The sequence below is a fragment of the Molossus molossus genome, unplaced genomic scaffold, assembly GCF_014108415.1.
Source record: "Molossus molossus isolate mMolMol1 unplaced genomic scaffold, mMolMol1.p scaffold_m16_p_18, whole genome shotgun sequence".
NCBI lineage: Eukaryota > Metazoa > Chordata > Mammalia > Chiroptera > Molossidae > Molossus > Molossus molossus.
The window spans coordinates 17,843,337-17,870,330 of NW_023425353.1; the positions used below are offsets into that span (position 1 = coordinate 17,843,337).

At 46.2% G+C, this 26,994-nt stretch overlaps 1 protein-coding gene across 2 annotated transcripts in view; it reads left to right on the forward strand.

Annotated features, from left to right (window-relative positions):
• ERC2 (ELKS/RAB6-interacting/CAST family member 2) overlaps positions 1–26,994 on the forward strand; it is a 922,431-nt gene that overhangs the window by 680,117 nt on the left and 215,320 nt on the right. For both annotated transcript variants that reach the window (XR_004960151.1, XM_036266685.1), the window contains exon 15: positions 18,964–19,111. Coding sequence is in view for 1 of the 2 variants with exons in the window: in XM_036266685.1 (XP_036122578.1) it covers positions 18,964–19,111 (148 nt within the window). In the remaining variant the exon portion in view is untranslated. The remainder of the gene's footprint in view (positions 1–18,963; positions 19,112–26,994) is intronic.

The following is a 26,994-nucleotide window of genomic DNA, read 5'->3' on the forward strand; positions in this document are numbered from 1 at the left end:
AAGTGGGCTTTTAGCTAACCTTGGAAAAGGTAGAAGCATATTTTACTGTGGATTTGGGTATGCATTTTTTCTTTCTTCTTCGTATCTTACTATTTTTAAAAATCATAGATAAAAGTAGGTACACTTGCTGTGAGGGGGTTCGGAACCCAGGGAGGAGTGGGTGCAGCGGGGTGCTAGGTGAGAGAGAGTCGAAGAGGCCCTTTGCAGAACGCGTGATCTTCCGGGCGTTTTAATGGCTTGGAAACAAACAGTTGCTGGTGCCACTTTGTTTTCAGGCTGATGTGATTTTTCGTGGCTTGGGCCAGTGTTTGGAAATAATTCATCAGAAGGAGATGTCAGGATGAACAACAGACACATTAAAGTCAAACAGCCTTTGACATGCCGGGCTCCTGGTGCTCTGAGACTTTTAATTTTGAAATTTTAGAAAGATAAGCTAACCGGAAAAACAGTGATCCACAGCCTCAAAAATCCTTACTGTCAAGTCCAATTTCCCATTCCCCGAGTCCCAGCGGGCACGGAGGGGAAGCTCCGTTGCACCTTTTAAAGTGAGACTCGCCTTCAATACTTTGATGTCAAACGGCATAAACTGAATTCACCCACATTACAGTCACCTAAGATTATGTTAGCATCCAAAAGCCTCCTGGCTTAATAATTATCAGTGCCTATTATTATGTAGGTGCAACAACACTTGAAGATGATAAAAATACGTTTAAAAGTCGGAGGATAATGAAATTATGTCAAGGTGGCTTTGTAGCTGAGTGATTGTATTTCAATTTGTAAATGTTATAATTGTTTTATAAAAAAATTTTTTTTTTCTCTAGCAAGCTGCAAACTTTTAAAGACATTAAGCCTGCCAAATTATAGCCACTTATTTCTGCCTGACGTATTTTTCAGCTTAGAACCACAGAGGGACTGCCAAGCCTGTTCCTTTTCATTACCTGTTCTGTGTCTGGCCCAGAGTTTAGATTTTCGAAAATGGAAAAAAGCTGTTTGCAAAATCACAAGGCTCTTGAGCTCTTAGTTTCTTCTTAGTATCAACGTTTATTTATTTAGGTTTGGGCTGGGTTTCAAAAGATTGAAATTGGAAACAGAGAAGGTGACTCTGAACACCATTTATCTGTATATAAGCGAACGTTCGATGTACATTTAATTTAAAAAATTGCTGTTTCCTACAAGAGGGAGCTATTTTTCACATTGTTACAACATTTTTAGAGGTCACTAGGTGGTCATGTCACCAGCAGGGAGTTTTTGTTTGGCAGGCGGCGTTGGCAGTTCGTTACAAATGCCTCCCGTGATTCAGTGTTCAAAGGGGACTGCTTTGCAAGTAACAAATACTTACAACCTGAGAACTGAAGTATAAAAAGTAGTGACAGGGGAAAATGTTTGGAAATGTAAAACAGCATCTTTAGTGGCCAAATTGGGGTGTTTGGGGAGTTGAAGATTACATGTCTACTTTATACTTGGGTTTAGCATTTACAGAAGCAATAATATCTTAACTACCGCAGTTGGCCGTCACCTCGCTTCTAGTTAGCAAGTGCTCTTAATTTGTGACTTGCTGGATACCGGGATTTGGAATAATGTTCCAATTCCTGACAATAATCTTTATTAACCTCATCCCCTGCATTTGCCATCCTGGTGGTTACTCAACCTGTGCCTCTCCGGTCATTCCTCATCGTGAGCGCTGGTAATTTAAGCAAGATTAAGTGAGCGGCTAAAAGCACCAATTACCGGGGCTTCTTCTAGGCGTTTCCATATTTACAGACAAACCAGTATTTCAAATTTGGGTTAAGCGAATTATAAGCCGTCTTTATGTGGAAATAAATAAATGAAGTGCGGATTGATCTTTGAGGAAATAGTTAAGTTAAAAAAAAAAGAGTAATAGCCAATTATTAGCTGAGTGTTTTATTCATAATTAGTTTTTTTTAAGTATTAAAGTGGAGATAGAATTTTGTCTTCATATCAGAAGAGTTGCCATATCTCCTTCGTTCTCCCTTTTTTTAAACTAAGGAATGACTTAAAGATGCAGCTATCATTTAAGAATACAACAGTTATTTTGCTATATTGTTACAATTTATGGGTTATAGATACTTTATATATTTTTTAAACTAGAAGTTACTTTAATTTGAGCAAAGAATTGTCCTGGTTTATGTTGAGTTGTTTAGGATAGAAAAGCTAAGAATTTCAAACTTCTTTAACGGGACAAAGAAAGACATTTAGCACCTGTGTCTATTTGAGGTTCAAAGAGAAACTACAGATACATTGATGGGACTTTCTTGTTATTTTGACCATAGCAGTTTGTGACTGTTTTTCCTGTTATAATTTTGTGGGTTTTAAAAAATTCTTACATAAAAATGGGCACCTGTGATAGCCACAACTTTTATTTTTCCTTTAAGGGAATCAAATTCATGTTCTTAATAACACTTTGCTACTTCTTTAGTCCTTTGAAGAAAGCTTTTTGGCTCTGAAGATCCATTGAAATGTTGGATTTGGATATTCAAAAGAGTCTTGCTAAGTGATTAAGAAAAGAAAGCCAAGTCTAGAGTAGAAATGTTGTCTGGAATACACTGTCAATTTTATAATGAAGTTGTTCTTCTTGCACTTATCAGAAAAATTCATTTCCACTTTCCAATTTACATTTGCTTAAGTGTGTGGAAGTGGAATTGTGATACTGTGGTAAACACTAGGAACATATTGAATCTTTAGATACAAATACAGAGAACTGAGACTGTCGTTACTCAACATTCCTTGTTGTTAAAAAAAACCCAAAACTTTCTCTTCTTGTCTCTAGCAGCTGGGAATACTCACATTGTTCCCTTGGCAATGGTGATTTGAACATATTTATCTTGTAGCTGATAATAATAGTAAATTAATGAAATAAATGAATAATAATAGTAATGATAACTACAGCTTGCATTTATAATAATAACTGCTGTCTCCAACTAAATGTGTTAAGTGGTTTACATATTTTATCTCATATGCTTTCCCTTGAGGGTGAGGATTCTTATTCTCACTTGATGTATGAAGAAACTGCAATTCACAGAGTTGATTGACTTCTCAGAATCACACAGTTGATGGTGCTGTAGATCTAGGATTTAAATCCAGGTCTGTGGAATCACATTCATTCATTCAACAAATACTCATTGAATCTTCAGCGAATGTTCTCATTTTATGAGAATAAAAATTAATAACTTTTAATGTCTATATAGTGATGATCTTTCCTGCCAGTGGATTATGGTCACTTCTTTCAAGGAACCATTGGAAAAGGAAAGCTGTCTTATGTTTCCTTCAGATAGTCATTTTCCCTTCATGAACTTACGTTTGTCCCAGCTGAAACTCCCATCAGCCATTTGGACTGATGATTTGACACCGGCTTGACTAGTTTGGCTTAACTGATAGAAGCAGTGCCTCGCTCGGAGTGGGTTCACACACTGCTTGCTGGAGATGAGTCAGATTGCATTGTCACAGTTCGGGCTTCAGGGTCCACCGCCACAGGAGTCGGGACCCGCTGACAGTGATGTTCACCAATTTTGTGAGATTGTGCAGTTTACCAGATGCTTTCCTTAGGGCCATCTCATTTGAACCTCTCAGTGACCTCAGGGGTAGGTAACATGATGTTTATTTTACAGGTACCACAGCTGAGAGGCATATAGTTCGGTGACTTGCCCAAGGCACACCTGTAAAAGCAGGTGACGATCTTTCTATCAGGCCCTGCTTGCTGTTTCCCATGCCCACCTCCCAGCAGGAGCAGTGGGAGAGGCAGGCTGCAAGTTCAGACTCTTCTGTGCTTTCTCACTGGGGCTGCGGCACCAGGGCCCGCTCGGGAACACTGGGGGGACGTGCACTTCCCGCCGAGTCCTGCGACGTCGCTGTCGCTCACCTGGGAATCCTGGCGCCACACCTGGAGCCTCGTCCCTGTGCATGTGCAGTAGCTCTTGGAGTTGGACCCAGTCCCCAGCCTGCCCGGCGATGAGAGAAGTGGACTTCCAAGCACTGACAGCAGAGCCATCCCAGGCTGCTCTCGCTGACACCGGCATTGTGACTTACCAGAATCCAGCCGTCCTCACTGGGTTCAAAGTAGCTGAGTTTTTGTTTTGTGTTTTTCTGTGTCACAGGTATCACAACTTAGAACAACAGCTACACTTTGTTTCACTTTGAGGACTTAGTCTAGGTTGCCTGGGTTCAGATCTCCAGTTCAAGTCAGTTTACTCCTCCCTGTCTCTGTCTCCTTACTGCCCCGTGGGGAAATAATAGCACCTACCTCGTCCCAGTCTTGTGCAGACTGACCGAGTTAACACACAGAAAGGAGTTAGAATGGTGTAGTGTCTGGTGTAGTGTTTTAGTGCTGCAGTGCTGCAGAATAGTGTTTGGCATAGGAAAAGGGCTGGTGAGTGTTAGCTATATACTCCCTTCCTGGGATCTATGGCCTGTCTTCCGGGGTGTATAACAGTGTTGGAAAGACTGTCCAATCTTGAAATAGGCCAATGGTGTGCTGATAAACCAGGTCAGTGGGGGGAAACCATTCTGATTGGTAGTGTTTGCCAATTTCTATGGTATAAATATTCCTACCATGGCCAAGATACAGATTGCCCTGGAGTTGGAAGGAGATGTATGTAAGTGACTTTCACTAGCCAGTAAAAACCCGTTCCAGCACACCACTGAAACAGACCCTTCGGGCTATAAGATCATTAGAGTAATTGCCAGTTAGGATGGCTCTCAAATCATAGTTTTTCCCTTTTCTTTAAATGTGACCTCATTATTTAGGGTAGGTTCCCAGTGACGGGGACCCCAGGCCATAGCTGACTGACCTGGATTGGGCCAATCTGTTTCTTTCCAGGAAGGTCAAACATTATTCTTTATACATGAAGCCTGAAGGCTGTAGCAGAGTTATTACATAAGTGGTATGTCTTCCCATGAAAGATTTGGGATTTCCTGCTCGGAGGGTCCTGGAGTGGCTTTCTTACTGACCTTCCTAAAGTTCACTTGTTAGCTCTTTCTTTCCTTTGATCTATCCTCGTATCCTTCTAATACTTCCTCTCTTTGCTAAGTTAGCCAGAATCCCTTTCTGTTACTTGCAATTCAAAGAAACCTAACCAAAACACGAGGTTAGTCGCACCACTTACTGTTAGCATTCTTTCTCTGAGAATTGCTCAACATGATCCTCTGTTGTCCACACCAGGACCTTCAGAGCTGTGAATGAGGCAGCCCCTCTGTTGTTCAACAGCTGCGACTTAGCTGGAGTTCTTCCTGTGATTGAACTGGCATTTGTCTTACACGTACCTGTGACTTCTATCCTCAGGTCCTAGTTCAACTCTTAGGCCCCCCTGGAGCAAGTCTTATCTGTTTTCACTCTCCAGAGAGTTAAAGGAATAACTACCGTGTTCCCAGGTTTTCCCAAACACTGAGTATCCCACATCCATAGGTTCTGTCCGTATAAATATTGCATTAAAAATCCAACAAAAGGGACAGTGAAAGGAGAGGCAGAGTGTGTTACATTTCACACTGGATCCTCCGGTCACCTCTAGATGCGATTTTCCCAAGGATTTCTGTTGACCAACTCAGCTTGTCTTTGCTTCTGGTCACTGAAGGCCCTAGAAAGACCCAATAGGGCCTGTTTGTGAAATTAAGGATTACTCTCCACCTATATCCTAAGGATATGATATCTCATAAGACACCAAAGGACGGGTCACTTCGCAAGAACACCTGGGGTTCGACATGCGGTCTGTAAGGCAGCCTGCCCGAGGCCTCGGCCGTCTCAGGGAAACAACAAGCACTTGTCTCCATCTAAGCGAAGGAAAGAGGGACCAAAGGGGATGCCCGGCTGTTCCGCAGACACACCTTAATCATAATACTATTTGGCAATCAAATGCGTGCTTTCTAGACTTGGGATAGAATGGACCAACAATATGAAAAACTATTTTTGAAAACAACATAAAGCTCAATGACCTAATTAAGCTACTAAATTAGGCTGTTCAATTACTGTTACCTAGAAAGAGCCTTGGCAGTCTTCTTCCCACAAGCTTTGTCTGTGTGCTCATGTATGTGCATGTGTGTGTGAATGAGTGTGTGTGTGTGAGTATGTGGGTGCATGTGTGAAGACTTCAGCACAAGCCAGTGCCAGTCACTGGGTGGCACTTAGGAATTGCTTCATTAGCCCACGCTTTTTCCTTGCTGGAACTCTTAACCAACCCATGGGGGTTATGCAGCTGAAAGTGGGGGTGTAGATAAGGGAGAGAGAAGTAATTTCAAATGACTGAATCTTCTCAGCTTTTCCTCACACCCTGGCCCCATCAGGAAGTCCTTTTTCCTTCCAGAACCCTGCCAGCCCAGCTCCCCTTCACACCCAGCCATCACTTCGTCCCCTGTGAAGCCTACCCCTGTCGTCCCAAACCAAACTGATGTCTCTTCCTTCCTCAAACCAAGCATGTTCGTGAAATGACCGATTCACACAGACTTGGATCCAAAGTTCAGTTCCACCCTTTTAAAGCAACGTGACTTTGGTCCATCTGCTTGAACCTCACAGCCGCCGTCCTTGCAGAGTCGCTCAGGAGGACGAAACGCAGCACCTGCTTCCCTCGTGCCTGACACACAGAGAGCACAGTGAGACTGTTAGTCAGAGGGTATCCTCCATTCCAGCGATGGAGACCTCAGTCAACAATGGTCCAGCCTTTGTTTTGTGATTCCCGTTTTCATGTGCACTTTCTTTCTTTACCAGAATAGTTGGTTAACCCTCGTAGCCCCTTGCACAGAATGTTGTCCACAGTAAGCCGTCTTCAGGTGTGGGTGGATACTGAGACGCTGGTTGACATTAGCCGGCCCTTTCAGGCTGCCACCATGAGTGTGTCGCCGTCCTCAAAGATGCTTTTTGTTGGGCCTCTCATCAGCGGGGCTTTGGAAAACCCCCGTACGAACTCTGCTGCCCCTTTCTTCTTTGACTCCTGCCTTCTGCCCTGTGACTTGAAGTTCAGATCTGGAGGAAGGTGCTCCGCTGCTCAGGGGGCTGGGAAGCCTCAAGGCTGTCCTGGGAGACAGATGGCCTGATCCCAAAGCAGCCCGCCAGCAGGCTGGGGTCTTGGGGAGTGGCGATCAGTGTCAGGTTGGAGTCTGGTCACAGTTTCTCACTAAGTGGTTTTCCAGGCCCAGAGGCCCCTGTGAAGGGACCGAGCTCTGTTACCTTTCTGAGCTTCTAGCACCCTCCTTCTTCTTTGATCTGGGTAGCAGGCTCCCTCCTACAGACGGGGTTAATTGCCTCTAGTGATTAGTCTAATAGTCTTGGGTGCATTGGGGGATCCTAGTTGGATGTTGTGGAGAGGAAATTACTTCAACCTTTTAAATCTTTGTGGGTAGAAGTGATAAATAAATAAATCATCTATGGGCATATACTATACACAAAGAAACCAATAAAGCTGCTATTATTATGGAAGGCTGAACTATATGAAATCACTGGTATTCAACTGCTTCTGATCCACACAAAAAGTGCACTTATCATTCAGCCTAGTAGCTGTGACTAGGAGGCTTCATGCTTCCGTGTCTTTGTTGTGTTTTGAGTTTCTGGATTACACGGGACATTCAGAAGGAAGAGGATGGGATGGGAAGGATCGGTTAGCACAGTATTTGATACATGTCTGTGGAAATGCCGCATGGGTTCTTTTGCCAAGTCTTTGGATTGGTAAGTGGGATTCACAGATACCTTTTTTACGTGGTATTGCTGACGATCTGATATTTTTTCCTGATGGAAATAGAAGCCTTTCTTTTCTTCTTCTCTTCTCTTCTCTTCTCTTCTCTTCTCTTCTCTTCTCTTCTCTTCTCTTCTCTTCTCTTCTCTTCTTTCTTCTTTCTTCTTTCTTCTTTCTTCTTTCTTCTTTCTTCTTTCTTCTTTCCTCTTGTGGCATCGCTGCAGGGTCAGCTCAGCTCATGAGAGTGGGAGTCGGGAGCCTGCTGTGCTGGAAGCCCACAGAAGCAGGGGTTGTGCCCGCCTGGTCTGTCCTTTGTCCCTGGTGCCCGGTGCACAGTGGGCACTTAGTCAGTGTGTGTCGAAGGACTTGGAGACCTGGGCTCTAATCATCTGGTTGATTTGCTCGTATGGCCAGTGAACCGCCGCCCAAAGGAACACGTTCAGTTCAGTGGGTTCGGGTTGGACTTCATAATTTCACTTCAGAAACGTTCTAGTGATTGCTCCTCCTGGAGTGGAAATTTCACTTCCATGAGCCACAGGCCACCCGCACTGTAAATCTGAGACTGCTTTCTATACCATTGTGTCTTGGGCTGGTTCCCCCACGATTCTTTCCAGATGTGGAGCGCTTTCAGGTAGTTTACCAGACTCTTTCATTCCACACCCGCTGTCTGGTTTCACGTTCCCTCGCCCTCTGAGAAGGAACATGCTGGTAGTGTCCCACAGACTGTCTTCATGAATCCAGAAATTTCAGGTAACTACCAGATATAACTTGTTATTTCTGGATCTGCTAGCTGATTTTTGCAGCTATATATATATATGATTTTTGAATCAGTTGCTTAGCAATGCAGTATTTTAGGTGTATGTATGTAAGTGCATAGTTCTATACTTCTGTAACTGGGGTCCTGGAATCGGCTGATGGGCATTCAGTCTGCTCTTGCACCTCCTTTTAGTTTGGGGGTGATGGTACATTGGTGAAACCTTGCCGAGAAAATGGCCACGTGCCGTTGACCTTCAACAAGTGGTTGCTGAGTGTGCATTAGGCAGGCTCCGTGTGTTTTTCTGGTGGCATTTTAGCAATTTCTTTTTAACAAGGATCTGTGACAAATTTGGTCTTTCTTCTTTTCCTCACAGTGTGAAGTAGTTCTAACTTCTGTCATTTGGACTTCAGATTATTTCCAGGAAAACATCTCTTTCTCGTTTTCAGGCAATAAGCCCCTTTGCACGCACAATATGTTTTATTCCGCGTGTTCTCCTAACAAGTCTACGGCAAGTGCAGAAATCCAGAGGCTGTCCCTCATTTGCTAACAGCTATGTGCCCATTAAGTTGCCTCTCTTAAAAAAAAAAAAAAAATAGGCACCTAAAACATGCCTATTACCTCTGAACCGATTTCTTAGCAGGCCCAACCCTATACCAAATGATTCTCTGGTAATTTGATAAGTGACCATTTGAATCAAGGCTTTCATCAGGGAACGAAGAATGTGAGCTGCCCCGGCTCCCTCTGCACTGTCAAACTCTCCTGTGGCTAAAGTTCAGTTTTTAAATAAGCACCCTTTGTGGTACCTCTGTAGAATGTAGATTATAGAGGTGCCACTTTGGAGAAAATAGAGGGCAGTATTTATTGCAACGGCCACGAGATGGCAGACCTAAAACCTGGACTTCTGGCGGGAGCGGAGACACTGACGTGAAGAACTGTGTGGCTCAGGGGCCTTTAAAGGCCACTGCTTCCCCAAGGAAGACTCCTGTGGGTCCCCGGAACTGGTGTATAGTTCTGCGGCGGGCACAGCAAGGGGGCACAGCTTCACGTTGATGGGCATCTGGTCAGTGGGGTCATGCCTTCCTGCCCCTTCTAGGAAGCTGCTTGGTGCCTGGCCGCACCCGTCACCTCCGAACACACACACACCACGCTGTCCTTCCCCAGCACAGAAGCTCAGCTGCCGTCTCTCAGAGGAGAGTTCCCACAGACGCAGTGTTTTGTGTTTCTCTCTGCAGAGGTCTGCTTCACAGAACCTTAATTTGATTTTCTTCAAATGTTGCGTTAACAAAATTCTGGAATGTGCCCCCTTCTGCTCATACCCCTCTTACAGCGATGACATGACAGTCTGTTTTGTTTTTCATTATAATTTAGCCGATGGCAATATTCTGTTTCATGTAAACATAAACAAAGGGAGGTTTGATTTAGCACAAAAATTTCAAATGAAGAAGGGGGATATGTAGTTCAAGATACAAGAAGGCAATGTGCTGGTCTTTGCAGAGACTCACTTGCAAATCTTAGTGGCCTCGGCGTAGAGTAGAGGGAAGTTAACATGCACTATGTTATTGGAAACTTACATACACATACACATGCATACATACATGTCCATCTCACCGGTAAGGGGGAAAAATTGATCAGATGCCTTCGGGGCTCAACTTGAAGTCAGTGACTTATTTTTCTGAAAGTTGTTCATTTCCAATGAAAAATTTAATGTGACGAAGCAAGCCTCTTGGTAGTCACTGACCCTCCATGGACAGTAGGTGTAGTTAGGGGAGTGCTGGGCAAAGCTCTGGCTCACAGTGAAGCCCAGATGTATTTGGTTTCTTGTTATCAATCATCAGTAACCCTCCCAGGCAGTCTGGCTGCGTGTGTTTTACATGGACAGCCACCCTGGCAGAGTTAAATGGTCAACAGAGAAGCCTGCTGATCACTGAGCAGGAAGAACAAGAATGAATGCACATCACAACATCATCCACTTACACCGGCTGTGCTAATGGGCCCTCCCTGCCTTCCAAATTTACCCTTTTTTTTTTTAAAGTAGCTTTTTAATGGAAGAAGTTTTGTTTTGAAGTTGTTTGGCTTTGGTTAGATTGTGCGCTTGACCTGACTTTTGCAAGATGCATTTCCATGCCCCAGACTGCATGAAGCTGTGCTTTGCCCACGTCTGTGTGGCTTTTCCGAACAGTTGGGATGGAATGATATTGAACAGTTATTGACCAACTTGGACCTGGCTGGTCAGGGATCCTTGTATAATGAACAGATTCTTCTTCGCACTCTGTTTTCTCCTTCAAGTTTGTTTGCAGAACCGACATCAGCTGATGAAAGGTAAATGTGCAGCCTACCAGAAACCGATTTCAGAGGCTTCTCTGAGTCTGTCTGAAAACAAGGGACCCGCTGACATTGACAGAGGGGAGGCCAGTAGACATCATGCAGCACTGGAATCTTTACATTGGGGGGTGCCCATGTGAAATAACCTTTGTACAGTTATGTCAGGCACTGAAGAGAACTCTGCATCATCACATTACAGTCCCACAACAATCCAAGGAACAGTCACTGTTATCCTTCTTAGTCCATTGAAGAGGAAATCTAGGTGCCAGAGACATTAAGTAACTTGGTCAGGTCATAGAAACAAAAGGTGTTGCGGAGATTCAAACCCAGGTATATTTATTTCCAAAGCTGAGACACTAAACCAGGACCTTCTCCTCTTAAGGAAGGACTTGAGTGATATTTTATTTGTATAGTAAAGTTAAACAGAAATCATAGTAGGCTAAGATAACCAAAAGAAGTATTTGATCTTTCTCTGTTTTTAAAATTAATTACTGTTGGAGGAGAGGGTCTAAGGGGGAAAAAGGAGAAACAAAAATAATAAAATTAATAAAACAAAAACTCAACAGATAAAAAAATAAATAAGTAAATTAATTAATTAAAAAAGCTTATGACTGAGGAAAATAAAAATGAATTACTGTGTTTGGTGATCAGGCACACAGTGACAGTACTGCTTCACAGGTGCTCTCTGCCAGGACCCGGACAGGGGTCCCTGTCATCCCTCATGGCCTTGTCATCAGCTGGCCGAAGGGAGGGTGATGGGGAGAGCACTTTGGGATGGATGGGGCAGTCTTCCTGCCCCTCCTCCTCCTGGCCTTGGGCCTTTCCCCCGGGGCCTCCCTCTCACCGATGCCCCTTTGCAGCAGAACACCAAGGGTGCCAGCATTCCCACCTTCGTGTCCTGAGGTCGCTGACCTGTCCGCACTTGCACTTGGAGGAACCCGAGGATGGGCCAGCTGCGTCCCGAGCCATGCCCTGTCAGTAGGAGCTAGCGCACGGAGCAGGAGCTAGCGCACGCAGCAGGAGCTAGCGCACGCAGCAGGAGCTAGCGCACGCAGCAGGAGCTAGCGCACGGAGCAGGAGCTAGCGCACGCAGCAGGAGCTAGCGCACGGAGCAGGAGCTAGCGCACGCAGCAGGAGCTAGCGCACGGAGCAGGAGCTAGCGCACGGAGCAGGAGCTAGCGCACGGAATAGAAGCTAGCGCACGGAGCAGGAGCTAGCACATGGAGCAGGAGCTAGCGCACGGGGCAGGAGCTAGCGCACGGAATAGAAGCTAGCGCACGCAGCAGGAGCTAGCGCACGCAGCAGGAGCTAGCGCACGGAATAGAAGCTAGCGCACGCAGCAGGAGCTAGCGCACGCAGCAGGAGCTAGCGCACGGAATAGAAGCTAGCGCACGGAGCAGGAGCTAGCGCACGCAGCAGGAGCTAGCGCACGGAATAGAAGCTAGCGCACGGAGCAGGAGCTAGCACATGGAGCAGGAGCTAGCGCACGGGGCAGGAGGTAGCGCATGGAGCAGGAGCTAGCACACGGAGCAGGACCTAGCGCACGGGGCAGGAGGTAGCGCATGGAGCAGGAGCTAGCACACGGAGCAGGAGCCAGCGCACGGAGCAGGAGCCAGCGCACGGAGAAAAGAACTCGCACCGGACTCCGTGGCCCCCGTTGAGGAAATTCCAGTCATGTGCTATTAGGTTTCAAAGACAAAACTCCACGTAATTGGAGTAAACTGTTCCTTGAGGTCAGTTTTAGGTGGGCGACAGAGCAAACTGCATTTAGGGGTCTGGGCTGCCAAAGTCTGGCCTTTACAAATCTGGTCTGTTCTTTGTCCTTGCTGGAAGTCATGGTTGTTCAAACACATCGCACCCCGTGGGCCCCACTGCGGGCCAGCCGCTTCGTCCTCTGCGTGGCCCCTTCTGCATACACAATACCTTGTTTTGCTGGTGGGGAGTGTTGATAGTCATTGATATCAAAAGCCTTTTCATTCTCAAGATGCCATTTGTAAATACAGCTTTGAAAATTTAGGCAAATGAGCATCTTTCTGCAGGGTCGATCCCCGCGAACCTTCACCTGCCCTCACCCCAGGGGTGAGGCAGAGGCTGTTTGAACGGGATCTTTTGTCACCGGCTGTCTTAAGTCACCTCCTACTGAACTTACGGTTGAAGATTCAGGGTCACGAGGAAAAGCAAACAGTAATTAAACTGGCAAAGTTGATTGAGCGGAATTTTTTTTCCCACAGTATGATTAGAACATGACTGTGGGCTGAGCACCATACATAATGTAGGCTCTCCCTTGTATGTCATTATCCAAACATTTCTTAATGGAATGCATTTTTTTAAGCATCTGCTTTTGTAATTGAATGTGTTCCTAAAGATGGGTCAGCTAACTAAAACAAAATCCCACAAGAAAAAAAATGTGCCAATGCTTCTCCCCCCGACCAATTTATAACTGTTCCTAATTGGCCTGCCTCATTTACGACTCTGAAAATTAATTTCAGAACCCCCCTCTCAGCTCAAGTCATCATTAATAGAAAGACAGCAACAGGGAGTGAAATAGAAATGTTTATAAAGCTCCCTTCTAAATTGACTGTGATAAGTGAAGGAGCGATGTATTAGCATCCGAGGGTTCTGGAGTTCTCTTTGTGAAGGTCAGCCCAGGCAACACTCAGAAGAAGGCATTTATCTTGGTGGGAGACGCCCTTCAGTCCTCTTTTGTTTTATTCCATAGAGGATTTTTTTTTTCTGGGTGGCTAAAACCATTTTTTTGGGGTCTTTTATTAGCTGTATCTTGACTACCTCCTACAAACTGAGTGACAGTTTAGGGCTATTAACTGTGTTCTTACACATGTTTGCCTCCATTGTTAACCCTGACTAAATGCATGCAAGGGCACAGAATCACCCCCTGTTTCACTCCATTGTTGCCCATATTTGTTAAAGAAATTATTCCCCTTGACATTTGTTTAGGCTGCACTTTGATAAAATGCTGTCTATGGTCCACTTTCTTAGCTTGGCATTCAGCAGGCTGTTAATAGATTTATTTCTCTTTGCATTATCTTATCTTCCTTTCTAGCATATTTGGGCTTCCTTTTTATATTTTAAGATGCATTTGGGGGCACAGACAGATCACCTTAGTAATTATACACTGGAGCATTGCAGTCTCTGAAGATAATTTTGCAAGTCTTTGGCATATACTTAACCCCACTAACTGTCTAAAGATGAGTATATACGTTCTTTCCGTATTGTCTGTGAATAAGCAAAGGGCAGATTAAGTACTGAAAGTGATTTTAGGCTCATGGAAACTTTCTTCAGGTTGATGGGACAGTAACAGTCTCTGAAGCAATGAAAATCTGGCCTTGGCTCCAGAAGGCAATTCACTTGATGGGGAAAATAATGAGCATTTTTCTTCGTGTTTCCAATTCACACCCAAGTGTCTTGTCACTGACATGTGTAGATGTAAAGGGGGCATCGGAACTGCAAATATTTTCGTTTTCCCAGTATTTCAAAGGCTCCATCTTAATCCCCCTTTGGAAATACACAAAGAAAGAACATTCCATTTAAGCTTCTTAATTTATTTCAATGTTTGCCATTTTCTCAAAATAGACCATTAGGTACTTTAAGTGGGTGTATCAGCAGACTGGCTATGGGAACTGTGAAGGTGTAGAATCTGAGGTATGGCGGCAGATTAAGCTACTCTTTTATAAAAACTTATGTGCAGAAATCCTCACCCTCAAAAGAGAACACCCTGACATTTAAAGCAGAGAGAATGAAAGCCCGTAACTATAGAATTAGCTCACAGTGATTTAAATTATTAGTTAAGATGTATCAGCTTGATAGTTATTTAAAATTCATTTTATAAAGCTTATTGCTTAAAAAAAAAGTTAATAGGATGGCTCTGCCACCCTAGAATGAGGAGTTTGCTTTAGCTGACATTCCTGGATGAGGGGGTAGCAGCCAGATATGATCCTACCATATTCAGAACGTCTTCCTAAGTATTCCAGAGTGTGAAATGTTCATCTTTTTCTAGTTTTATATACTTTTATTACTTTCTGGCAATTACTCCTTGATTTAAATAGACTGGAGTTATTGGATGTAGATTTCACTCACGATATTTTAGGAGAAATTATCATTAATTAGGGCCAATATTTAAATGAGGGTTTCAAAATATGTAACCCGTCTTACACTAATTTTATTCCAAGTTCTATCATGGTATAATAGCAGTACTTATAAAATAGATTTGTTAGCCAAAAGTAAGTAAAATAAAACAAGACAAAAAATACAATGAGGAAAAGGTTATGAAGAACAAAATTGATTATTTTGTATTTATATTAGCATTGCTGAGCATTTTTAATTGTACTTTTATAAAATGATTTAAGTGTAATTAGATTTGGGGCTGTATTTAGTGATAATGTCTGTAAAGAATTAGCAATTGATATGTTTTTCTATGATCAACAGAAAGCTGATATTAGAATTTAACGTATTGGGACTTTTGATGGTATTATTATAGGGGAATACATGTTACATTTTGAAAAGACTAAATTATAGAATTCTAGGGGGAAAGGAGTTCAGAGGGGTCATTCTTTAGGCTGATGATGACTTTTACTGTTATTAAAGTTATATAATTCTGAATTTGACCTGAAGGAGGGAAATGGGTTAGAGTGGGCTGTAGGACATGGGAATATGAAGGTGGACACAGGGAGACTAGCTCGGAGATCACTGCAGTTGTCCTAGTGGGAGATGGTGTGGCCGGTAGGAGGGGTGTGTGTGTGTGTGTGTGTGTGTGTGTGTGTGTGTGTGTGAAAGTACATGTGTGAGCACTTACCTGTGCATAAAGGTACAGGTAGGAGAACATAAATATCTTGATGGAAAATGAGCAAATTTCACATGTGCCAAGTATTTGAAGCATGTTTCTGTAGTTTATTTGGTGACTGAAAAGCTTCATTTACTATTTTTTAGCCTGTACTCTTATGATACTCTGTGGAAGGGAAGAATAATGCAGAAAGGTATATGCAAAAATAAAAAATAAAACAAAATCCCCCAGAAAACTAGCCTATCCATTCTACAAACAAGATAATGACTATGAGCATTTCGCTGTATTTCCTTCCTGTTTTTGTTTTTTCTAGGAATACAATTTTATGTTTTGGGATCTTACTGTATATACATTTGCATGTCGAGAACTGTGAAGGGTCTGAGATTTTCCTTATGGCATGCTAACAGGTTAGCCGCTTCAGTTTCATGGATGCAGGCAGATTTTAGGTCAGAGACCAAGGATTTTATTGCTCAAGGTGCAGACAATAGAATCAGCATATTTATGTAAGTTCTCCTTTCCCCAAGTTCCATGAAGGCAGGACCGAGGGGCCAGGTAAATGGCCACACCTGCAGTGGGTTGCACTGAAGAAGAGCAACCCTGAGTTTAGGGAGCCCACATCTTTTTTAATGGACAGTAACATGCCTGCCGCTTCCTCCAGAAGGAGACATTATTTTATAGAGTAGTAAGTGTAACTATTCTTTGATCCACTATTTTCCAAGGCTACTTATTATACAAATATCCTTTAAAAGTTGTGAGAAAAGAAGATAGTGCCTGTGCTCATAAAGAGTGTGCAAAAAACACGAGACTCATGGAGAATTGTCTCTCAACAAGCATAACTGTTTTCACATTAAGTTATTTTTCATCAGCATTTTACATGGCTGCCTGTAAGGAGTAAATCATAGGGATGTAGCATAATTTACCGTCAACTTCCAGTTTTCCTCATAATGATTTTTAGTTTTCCGTTGAAAAATGTTACTTGGACACTTTGACTTAGGGCAGAGTGGGGTAAAATATTGCAATCAGTTTGAGTGCAGCTAAGCTTGAGAAGAGAGAGCAGTGGGTTCTCTGGCTGGAAGTCCATGAGCCTCTTCGGCTCGGCCTCATGTATAAGTATGCACTGGCTATCAACAACAAGCATGTCTCCTGTCTCAGGATGCTATCCAGAAAGAGACCGGCTCTGTGAAGCTGGATATTAGTACTGCTTTTGGTAGTCCAGCCTGCACTGGTTTTCTTCTTGGAACTGGAGATATTTCCTGACGTTTCCGCTGCTCACATGTCTGACTGAGCCTCCGTCAGCGGCTTCTACCGCCTGGCATTAGCGGGGCCCAGAAACGTCCATACAAATCCCTGCAGTGAAAAGGGGGAAAATCTGAGATCCAAATAATGACCATATTGTCCAGACATCTGGTGAGGGTCTGGTCTGGTGGTGGGGATTAAAGGAAGGCAAAACAGGATCATGACCAGGTTTTAGTCCTGGGACTTGTGTGCAAAAAATGTACCCAGTATTGAGGCCTTCCTGTGACTGTGGGGTCTTCTCAATTAGCTTGCCTACTGCTGACGTGACAAAATGGTTGGGACAAGGCTTCCCTGCGTGGAGAGGAGGACGGAATGAAACACACCAGGAGAGCCATTTCCTAGTTAATAATGATCCCAGAAAATTCCAGATTAAAATTTGCAACAGATGTTGCCAGAAAGTTGGACTGTAAAATGGGAGGAGGCAGCGCGAACACTGTTCTGAGTCAGCAGCGATCCGAGAGTCATCAGGAGTCGAAGCATTGCAGTTCTTTCTGGGAGAGAGGAAGAGCTGCACAGTGGTGTCTTCCGAGTTCTTGGAAAGTGTACTGGGAACGTCGAGATTCCCTGAGCAAACGTGTTTGAGCCGCTCTCTGCGCTCAGTGCCCTTCTAGAAGCTGGGGGACTGGTGGTGCACAAGACAGAGGCGCTTTCGGTCGCACGGACTGGCAAGTAGAGAGAAATCACGACTATCTAAGATCTTTTCAAATAGTGAAGAGTTGTGTTGAAAGAGAAAAGCACTTCTGTGTAACGTAGCAGGCCAGTGGCTCGGGCACACGGTGCCAGGTGGAGAGACACTGCCAGGGAGAGCGGCTGGAAGCGGCTTTTCTGAGGTGGGTACCTGGAGCTGAGACCTGAAGGAAGGAGCCGCCGAGTGAAGCCATTGCAGCCAGATGATGGCAAGACCGCACGGTGAGGTGAGAACAAGTGTAACACTTTCAAGGACTAGAAAGGAGTTTGGAACAAGGTGTGCTGGAGCCTAACGACTGGGGAAGGAGGAACGGAGACCGCTGACCTCACAGAGGGGTCAGGGCCAGATGGGGTAACGAGCTGCAGGCATCCGGAAAGGGTCTGGGTCTGACATCTGACGGGTGATGCAGTGGAATTTTCATGCAACCACACGGTGGGATCCCAACTTACAACGTCCTGAAAGGTCACTTTGGCCCCTGTACCAGGGAGACCAGTGAGTGAGCTCTGTAAGTAGATGCTGGTAGTTGCAAAACATTTCCTAACAGTGGATTAGTTTAGAGAAGGGATGTATTTTGGAATAAAACCTGCTGAAGTTGTTGATTGGTTCTGGATAGAGAAGGAAGGAAAGGAGTCAAGGACGGCTTTAAGTTTGGGAGTTGGGCTACTTAGTGGATGGAGCTACAGTTACTGAGATGTGGATCCTGAGGGTGGAATGATTTTTGGTGGAATGGCGAGCCAGCGTCACCAATTGCTTTGGAAGTGGCAAAGGAACCCCAGTAAATATCTCTTGCCTGCCTTCAAAAGGAAATTTTGCAGGAAAAAATTATACTTGACATTGAAGTTGCTGCCCAGTTTTGTTGGGTTGTCTTGGGGCACATAGGCCCTTACATGGCAAATGATGGATGGATGGATGGATGGATGGATGGATGGATGGATGGAGAGATGGATGGTTGGATGGTTGGTTGGATGGATGGATGGATGGATGGATGGATGGATGGATGGATAGATGGATGGAGAGATGGCGGGCTGGATGGATGGAGAGATGGATGGATGGAGAGATGGCTGGCTGGCTGGCTGGCTGGATAGATGGATAGATGGATAGATGGATGGATGGATAGATGGATGAATGGGTAGATGGATGAAAGTATTTTAGAAGCGAATGTTCAGGTGGACCCCTTCATTTCTCATATGCAGCTATATCTGTGAAGCCACTGAAAGGTGCCTCTCGTAGGGGACACAGTGTGTGAGTCTCAGGGATTCAGATTCACACAATCCTGTCCATTCTGAGAGTCAAGGAGGTGGTTTGTCTTAAACATTATCCACAATTCTTTCCTATTGAGACAATACTCCATGGCTTGCTTCAAATATAAATGCCGAATGGTGTTCTTTTCCACTTGATAAAATCATCACAATGATCTTTATTTCACCAGACAGGAAGCGCTCCTCGCGGCCATCAGTGAGAAAGACGCAAACATTGCCTTGCTGGAACTGTCTGCCTCCAAGAAGAAAAAGACGCAGGAAGAAGTCATGGCCCTCAAGCGGGAAAAAGACCGACTGGTGCACCAGTTAAAGCAGCAGGTGGGGCCTCCCGCCCGGAAGGTGTGTTTTGCTGGGTTTGGGTCCTTGGGTGCTTTCTCTGGGTTTGGCGCCTCTTCGTTTTCCCATGCCCATCCTGCAGGCTCAAGCGGCTGAAAGCAGGTAGGAGTGAAATGGCCCAGTTGTCACCGGAACACCACTGTCCTGCTTTCCTGTGGGTGTGCATGCGCCTGGGCTTGTGTGGTCTGCAGCCAGCGCTGCTTCCTTCCTTTTGTGTTAGCATCATCTCCCCAGAAATAGCGCTCGGCTCTCTTCCTTCCAGTGGACTTTGTATGACTTCTGACTAAAGCCTAGAAACCACTAATTAAATTCTGGGCACGTTCTCTCCCTTTGGACCCGTTATCTTCTGTCTTGCTCACTCTCTGGGCCCTATAAATAAACCCCCTCATCCTGGTCTTTATGTTCTTTCTCACCATACTTCCAGCTTTGGTTCTTTAACTGTTTCCTCCTGGTCCTTTCGGCCGAGGAGCGTCTCCCAGCCCCTGGCGCCGCCAGACCATGCTTGGAGACCTCCCCGGCCATATGTATTCGAGTATTTTTTATCGCCTGTTTACCCCATGTCCTGTTTTGTCCTCCTCACTAGGCCACTGTATTTCTCCCGAGGGAAAAGGTAGGAGGGGCAAAGTCCTAATTTGTGCAGAAAGTTCTTTGCTTTCTGTGGGTTTACTGGAAGAGGCTTACATGGCAATAATTGTACCTGAAGCATATTGCAAAATCATCCCTACAATCTTCAGACATTGTTTCTCCTCTATGTATAACTTGGGGGCTTTTAGAAGCAGTGGTTAAAGATGTTCACTGAGATTCTAGCTTCATTATGAAACCCAGGAAATCGTATGGCTCAGTGCTCTGTGGTCTCACAAGGTGGCTGCCACGTCTAGCCCGGGCCTCCTGTGGCTCTGAAACTCTAAATGCCACATGGTCCCGTGTGGAGTGTGTCCACATTGATTCCAGTGCCCAGGCGGGACTGCTGCCTGCGAGGCTGATCCGGGCGGAGCACAGGTGCAAGGAGAACGGAAAGGAAGCCAAACGGCAGAGGCCCCTTCTCCTCACAACCGGGCCAGCCCTTCCTCCCCGGGAAGGAAAAGGCATCCTTTGGCCCTGAACCAGAGTCCACTTCTCAGGGGCTGTCTTGCTGAAAGAGAGAGACCACCGCCACGCTGGGTGCCTTCTCCTGCAGCGGGAGGGTCCTGGTCACGGCCAGACACGGGGGTCATTCCACAGAGCGGCATGCCTTGCTAACGCTGGCCCCGGGCTGGGGGCCGCTTCCATCTGCCCTCTCGTTTGGGGCTGTGCATCTACACTGGGGTTTTCACCCACTTGGCCACAGAAAGTCGAGATGAGCCTCCTTCTTTAATTTCTCCCAATTCCTTCGCTGTGCGCCCTCTGCCCTGCCCCCTGCACCTAACCATTGTAGCTTTCTCCCACAGGTGTATAGACCTAGGAAACAGCCCCTGAGCCCGAACATACCATGCACTTGTGATGCTTGCTACAGTCCCGATATTACGGCCAAGTACCACGGGTCCAGCTACGATGCACACATGATCCAAAGGTCTCAGGTCAGTCAGCTGCTGAGGAGACACTTGCCCCCGCCGCGGGGATGGGGTGCACAAGAGCTACGTCCTATCGTATCTCCACCTCTCCTGGTGATTTCCAGGACTTGGTAGCCATAAAGTCTGGGACCATAAATGATAGCATTATGTCGATTTGGAATGTAATTCATTTATTCTAGATCTGCCCAGGGTTCCAGCCTCGGTGGCCACCCTGCCGGGCCAGCTCCTCCGAAGCGGCCTGGCCCCGCTGCGGAGCCAGGCTCGGAGGCCCCGCTGTCGGCCACAGCGTGCGTTTCTCTTCTGTCTCTCAGACACTTTGCTCCCCACGTATCCCCGCACTTTTCCCAGCGAGCAATTTTTTTAAGGCTGCTTTTTTTCTTGCTTAGTATCATGAAAACACACTCCCAGATTCCAGGAAGGTTGAGTGTAGCCCTCAGTGTGCTCCTGGAACACTGCACAAAGCCGTCATTATTCACGCCCGGAGGGGCTTTGGGTGTCATGGGGCACACCTGGGAAACCCCGCCATGCAGTCAGGCCCCTCCTGGGCTGCGGCAGGTCTGAAGGGCTGCACTGGGGAGACCGGCAGCAGAGGAGGGGGACGGGCTTCTCGGCGACCTAGGTTCGAAATCCTGCCCCACACCCTACCCTCCCAGAGCGAGAAAAAACACATCTATTCATGTATTGTTCGTGTACATGACAATGATTCTAAGAATGAGGATTAATTTGCTTATAAAAGCACCCTCCTTTTATTGAGTGTGTACTCTGTGCCAGGGTGTGTATCCAGTGTCCGGAGGATTTTGTCCTACAGTCCTCACAGTAGCCCTGTGGTGTGGGTACCAGGACCCAGAGTATGGAATAACCAGCCCAGGACACCCAGCTTGTAAACCATAGAGTGTGGGCAGCCTATCAGGGTCCCCTCATGCCCCACCAGGCTCAGGGAGCACTCAGAGTGACACGCACAAGGGTATTCTGGAAACTGAGGTTCCCTTACCTTTGGAAACCTGGAGTGTAGATGCCCGTATCCCCATCTGAGAATGTCCTCCAGCCCTCACAAAGAACGCGTTCTGCCTCGAGCTCAGACCAGGCTCTTCAATCACGTCAGTCATTATGAATCCTTTTGGCTGGATATGAGTCAGGGGGCTTTACATGCACAAACTCAGGAGTCCCCACCACACTGGAGGCCCAGAGAGGCGTCACCGCTGGACACACCATGGTGCTTAAAGAGAGCCTTTGCCACACAACCATAAATGGGTCTTGCAGATGCCACGTGGGGTTGGGCTGCTTAGGGCGCATCTTGTTCCCAGCTCTTGTTGGCTGAGCAATCATGACAAGATACTAAACCTCCCTGAACCTTAGTTTTCTCATATGTATATTGGGCTAATGACTTAATTCAGTGGGTTGTTGTGAGATGCAACATATGTAGAAGTGCTTTGTATCTGACTAGCACCTAGGGGTTGCTGACTATATGTGAGGTGCTGTTGCTACTATTACTAATAATAGTAGTTGGTAGTGACCAACCCTTAGAGACGGTTTGATTTTAATGTGCTCATTGCTGATTTTACATGTCTGGGAGTCACAACCCATTGAGCACAGTGAGGAGGACATACTGATGAACTATGGGAGAAAGAGCAGACAGATGCCCTCCCTGCCCTAAAATCCAAGCGCTTGGGGAGCAGAGAGCAGACATGTCGGGAATCTAGACCTCAGCTTCCAGCCCGCACTGAACAGGCTTCTTATCAAACGTACGTGGTTTGTGTGCCCAGCCCACACAGACGTCAGTAAGAGAGGACTGGGAGGGCAAGTCCAGACCTTAGTGATCGTCCCCTGCATGACTGACTTGCGAGAGCAGGGCCATTGGAGGCACCGCGGCCAATGGGAGGGCGAGGCCCTGGGTCTGGGTATTCACCTGTCTGAGGTTCTGCAGGGATGCTGAGGCAGCCTGGGTCATGAGATGGGCCACCCCCTTCACTCTGCCTTTCAGCTTGTTTCATCTCATGCAGAAGGTCTCTCCACTACTGTGGCATCTCCTGAGCACGAGGCGCTCAAAAACAGTCCCCATAGTTATTGCACTTTGCCCAGCACGCAGTAGGCACTCCATAAATATTTATTGTGTGAATGAATGCATGCTTCCCACATGCCAGGCTCTATGCAGGTGCTTTACGTATATACAAGTATACAAACATTATCGCACATTTTCCTCATAATCAACCAGCCAATGCATTGCATACCAGCTCTGTGCCAGGCTCTGTGCCAGGTGCTAGGGATTCATCCCCACAGATATTTTACCTGCCCCAATAAGAAAAGCATCATCCTCATTTTGCGTTGATCAGACCAAGGCTCTGAGAGACAGGTGACTCAACCACCATCATACCATTATGCCTGGCAGTGCAGGGCCGCGGCTCCCTGCTGTCGGGGTCCGACACTGCTCTTAGCTGGCTAAGCCCTGCCTCCCACAGCAACACTGAGACTGTGGACCGGCCCCTCACACAAGTCGTCCGAGGAGCCCGGCTCCAGCGCACCAGCCCAGGCTCTCAAGCTGCCTGGGGCACGAGGATGAGAAGGGGGAGGGACCTTGGCGAGACCAAATGCCACACTGGACTCCAACTCAACAGCTATTCACTTGGGGCCTGCTCTGTGTTAGAATGCTCGGCATTTTTGGAATAGAGCAGTGACAAAATAGATAAAGTCCCCGTTCTCGTGGAATTTACTTTTTAATTGCGGGGGAGAAAAGCAATAAATCATGAACATAAGGAATAAGTCAGTTATATGATAGAACAAGGAAACGTATAGACCAGGGCGAGGGAGAACAGGCATAGCAGGATACGACCGGTGGACTGGTGACACTGTGAAGTAGGGTGGGCAGGATGGGCTTCCTTGGGAAGGAGACATTTGCGCAGAGACTTGAAGGGGTGAGAGAGTGAGCCCTGTGGGTGTCTAGGGGAAGGCTGTTCTGGCAGCCAGTGCTGAATCTTCTAAAAGTGGTTTATTTTGTAGGAGACCCTTTCTGCGGTTAGGGAGCAGAATACACCAGCCATGCAGCCTTAGAACAGGAGGGCCCCCTTGGGTACCGCTCAGACTACCCTGTTGAAGGCTGCCCGACGAGCCCGTTCTCCAAATTCCCCAGCTCCGGTCTCCAAGGAATCCCAGTGCTTAGCTTGCATTTTTAAAAGTGTTACCATACCCTGGCCAGCGTGGCTCTGTTGGTTGGAGCATCGTCCAGTCCACTGAAAACTTGTGGGTTCAAATCCCAGTCAGGGCACATCGCCAGGTTCTGGGTTCAATACCCAGTCGGGGTGCATGCGAGAGGCAGCTGATCGATGTTTCTCACATTGATGTTTCTCTCTGTCTCTCTCCCTCTCCTTTCCTCTCTCTGTAAAATCGATAAACAAGGCATATCCTTGGGTGAGGATTTAAAAATGATGATAATAAAATAAAACAGAAAGCATCGCCACTGTCATTGGATGCATGAAGCAGGACTAAGGCCAGAATTTGCTCGTCACACTGACGAGATTTCCAGTAGAGAAGGATCGAGGCCCTGAGACAAATGCTCTCCCAGACTTTGTGCCGTTTCAACAACATAGCCTCGGAGTCCACAGCCCCACACTCCGCACACTGTGAGGGGGCAGGCAGGTGGACAGTGGTGGCCGCCACCACACCCCAGCCTGCTCAGGGTGATGGCTGTGCCTCGGAGAAATGCAGCCAGCCGCCAGGACACGCCAGAGGTTCTCAGGCCTCACTGGACAGAAGCAGAATCTTGTCTAAAGATAAGTTTTGGAATAGTCATCACCCTCTAGCCCTCACTTCTGAAAACCCTCCCCTGGCTTGCCTGGCTATCGGGATAGACAAATTCAGACCAGTGTGCTCCCTGCGTGGTGTGTGTGATTCCCTCTGCCCGGAACGTGTATCCTTGGTCTCCTCACCTAGTTCGTGCCCCCTCATCCTCTCAATCTCAACATCGCTTTTTCAGGGAAACCTTCTGGGGCTTTCTTGGTTGGGTCAGACCCCCCATGTGGCACTCCCTTGGAGTGTGTAATCGCTTAGTTACACTGCAACAGATAGAACGCTGTGTTTGTTCTTGTGATTCCCTAAATAGTGACTCTGTCCTGCTGGTTTGTGGCTTCACGAAGACGGGCACTGTGGCTTCATGGCTTCCTCTGCTGCCCGTCTGTCTGCAGGCCTAGCGTAACTGCCAGCGCGTGGTGGGCACTCGGCAATGATTTGTTAAATGTATAAACAAATGAGTGAATTTCCAGGGCAGCTTACTTTTTAAAAAAAGAGACATCATTGATCAATCATGACTTTAAACGAGCGTTAACCTCATCACTCTCGTTACCCCAGGATTGTAGGTAGACACCACCAACCCGTAGGGGTCGCAGGAGGGAAGAGACCTGTTTGCTGAATGCTGTCCACAGAACGGTGCTTGACCGGCCTTTCTCGCCATATTGCAAGACGTTTCTAGAAATGCTTTTTCTCACACTCGCATTATTTGCAGTCATGACCACTTTGAACCATTTCTCTGAATTTCTTTAATATTTTGTAGTTCAAATCCCCTCCCGTTTTAGGGGGTTCTCCTTGACTAAAATGCCAGTGAGTTTCTAGACGTGGTGGAGATTATTTGTTGTGAAGGGGGCCCTTCCATTTCATCCCGGAGAACTGAGGGTCTCATAAATCAATTTGTCTAGAAATACCTAAACTCAGTTAAACATCTGTCAGGAGAGCCAGAGAAGGTGAAATGAAACGAGTTCAGAAATTCCAACTATGCTTAACAACAAAAGAATCTTTATGATACTCTTCAGGTGTTGACGCAAACACGGGTTGTGGGCGGAGCACAGCGTAGAGGCCGGGAGCTGTACAGATTCACTTTCTGTTACGTGTTGCGTGAAACAAGAGAAAGCATTAAATGGGTTGGTAGTAGACAGGTACGCCTGCCCAAGTCTTGTGTTCTTCCCAAGTCCATTTCTTCACGGGCGTCCACCTCTGATGCTTTTACTCTACCTTTTTCTGTAAAAATCTGGCTTCCAGATTTTTGCAGTTCTGGGATAGGGTCTCAGTTGGGAATGGATTAAGTTTTTTTGTTTGTTTTTGTTCTTTTTTCTAGGGAGAGTAGTTCTAAAAATATTATTAAAAATTACCATCTTTCCTTCTTTTGTGTCTTGGATCCAATCCCTCCAGGTCTTCCTCCACCCTTGAAAAAAGGACTGACATCAAAATAATTAATTCTGAAATCATCGAATTTTCTTGCTGCTAAAGGGTTTTTGAAGAAAGCTTAAGACTAAATCTGACCCCCTAAGCCTTATTCCCCAGCGCTCCCCTGTGCGTGGAAGCAGTGATACGCACATCCTTGATGAAAATGCCTTTTTAAAATGAGGCCCAGACACTATTGTTTAGTTAAAATTAGAACCAGCTTATTTCTCAGAACTGGTTAGAATACTTTTGTGATCAGAGATAAATTGTACTTGGTTTTCTTTTTCCTTTCCTGCCAGTGCTGGGCATTGCTTTTGGCTGCCAGGAAGCACACTGGTCAGTCGGTAGCAGGAGCATGTTAAGACCAGGAGACGAGTCCGCTGGTTCTCTGTGTTTAACCCCAGAGTTTGCAGAGAAAAACATTTCACGTCCAGGTCAACATTCTAGAGGCTGTGCCAGGTCCTCGCAGTGCGATCTATTTGAGTAGAGTGTCCTCCTCCCCTGTGGTGTCCAGAGGTCATAGGACTGTCTCCAAGAATTATCCAGACAGGTGTAGCCAAGAATGGGAGAAGGCAGAGCTGTCTCTGGAAGTGGTCCGGAGAGCTGGCTGCTAAGGATGGCGTCCTAGTCAAAGCCGGGTCTGGACAGAGGTGGAACCATCCTGGAAGCAGGAGTGGGAAGCTCCTGAGTGGGACGGTCGGCCAGGCATTTCTGTCCGCCTCTGCTGGAGGCCACGCTGGGCTGTGCTGCTTATTTACAGGTCCGCTGCATTGTATGGAGATGACTTTGAATTTCCCTTTATGGTTCAGGAGGTGAGCACAATTAAACAGCAGTGGAGGAACTCCGTGCAGTAGGGTTCCCATAGTCTCATGTTGTGGTTGGATGAACTCCAGAAAAGCTTGATTTGATCCCAGCATTGTAATGCATCGCAGACTTGCCCAGATCCAATTGCTGAAATGCAAATGCGTTGGTTTTCACTGCAGACTCACTTGGGTTAAGCTTCTCATGTCCCACTGGTCGAATCTGGCCACATCTCTATTTATCATTGACTTCGATGCAAAGGATATTTACAGTGTGTTGTAGAGAACCCCTTCTTTGAAAACAGAACTACTCAGATCTCTCCTCAGCAGC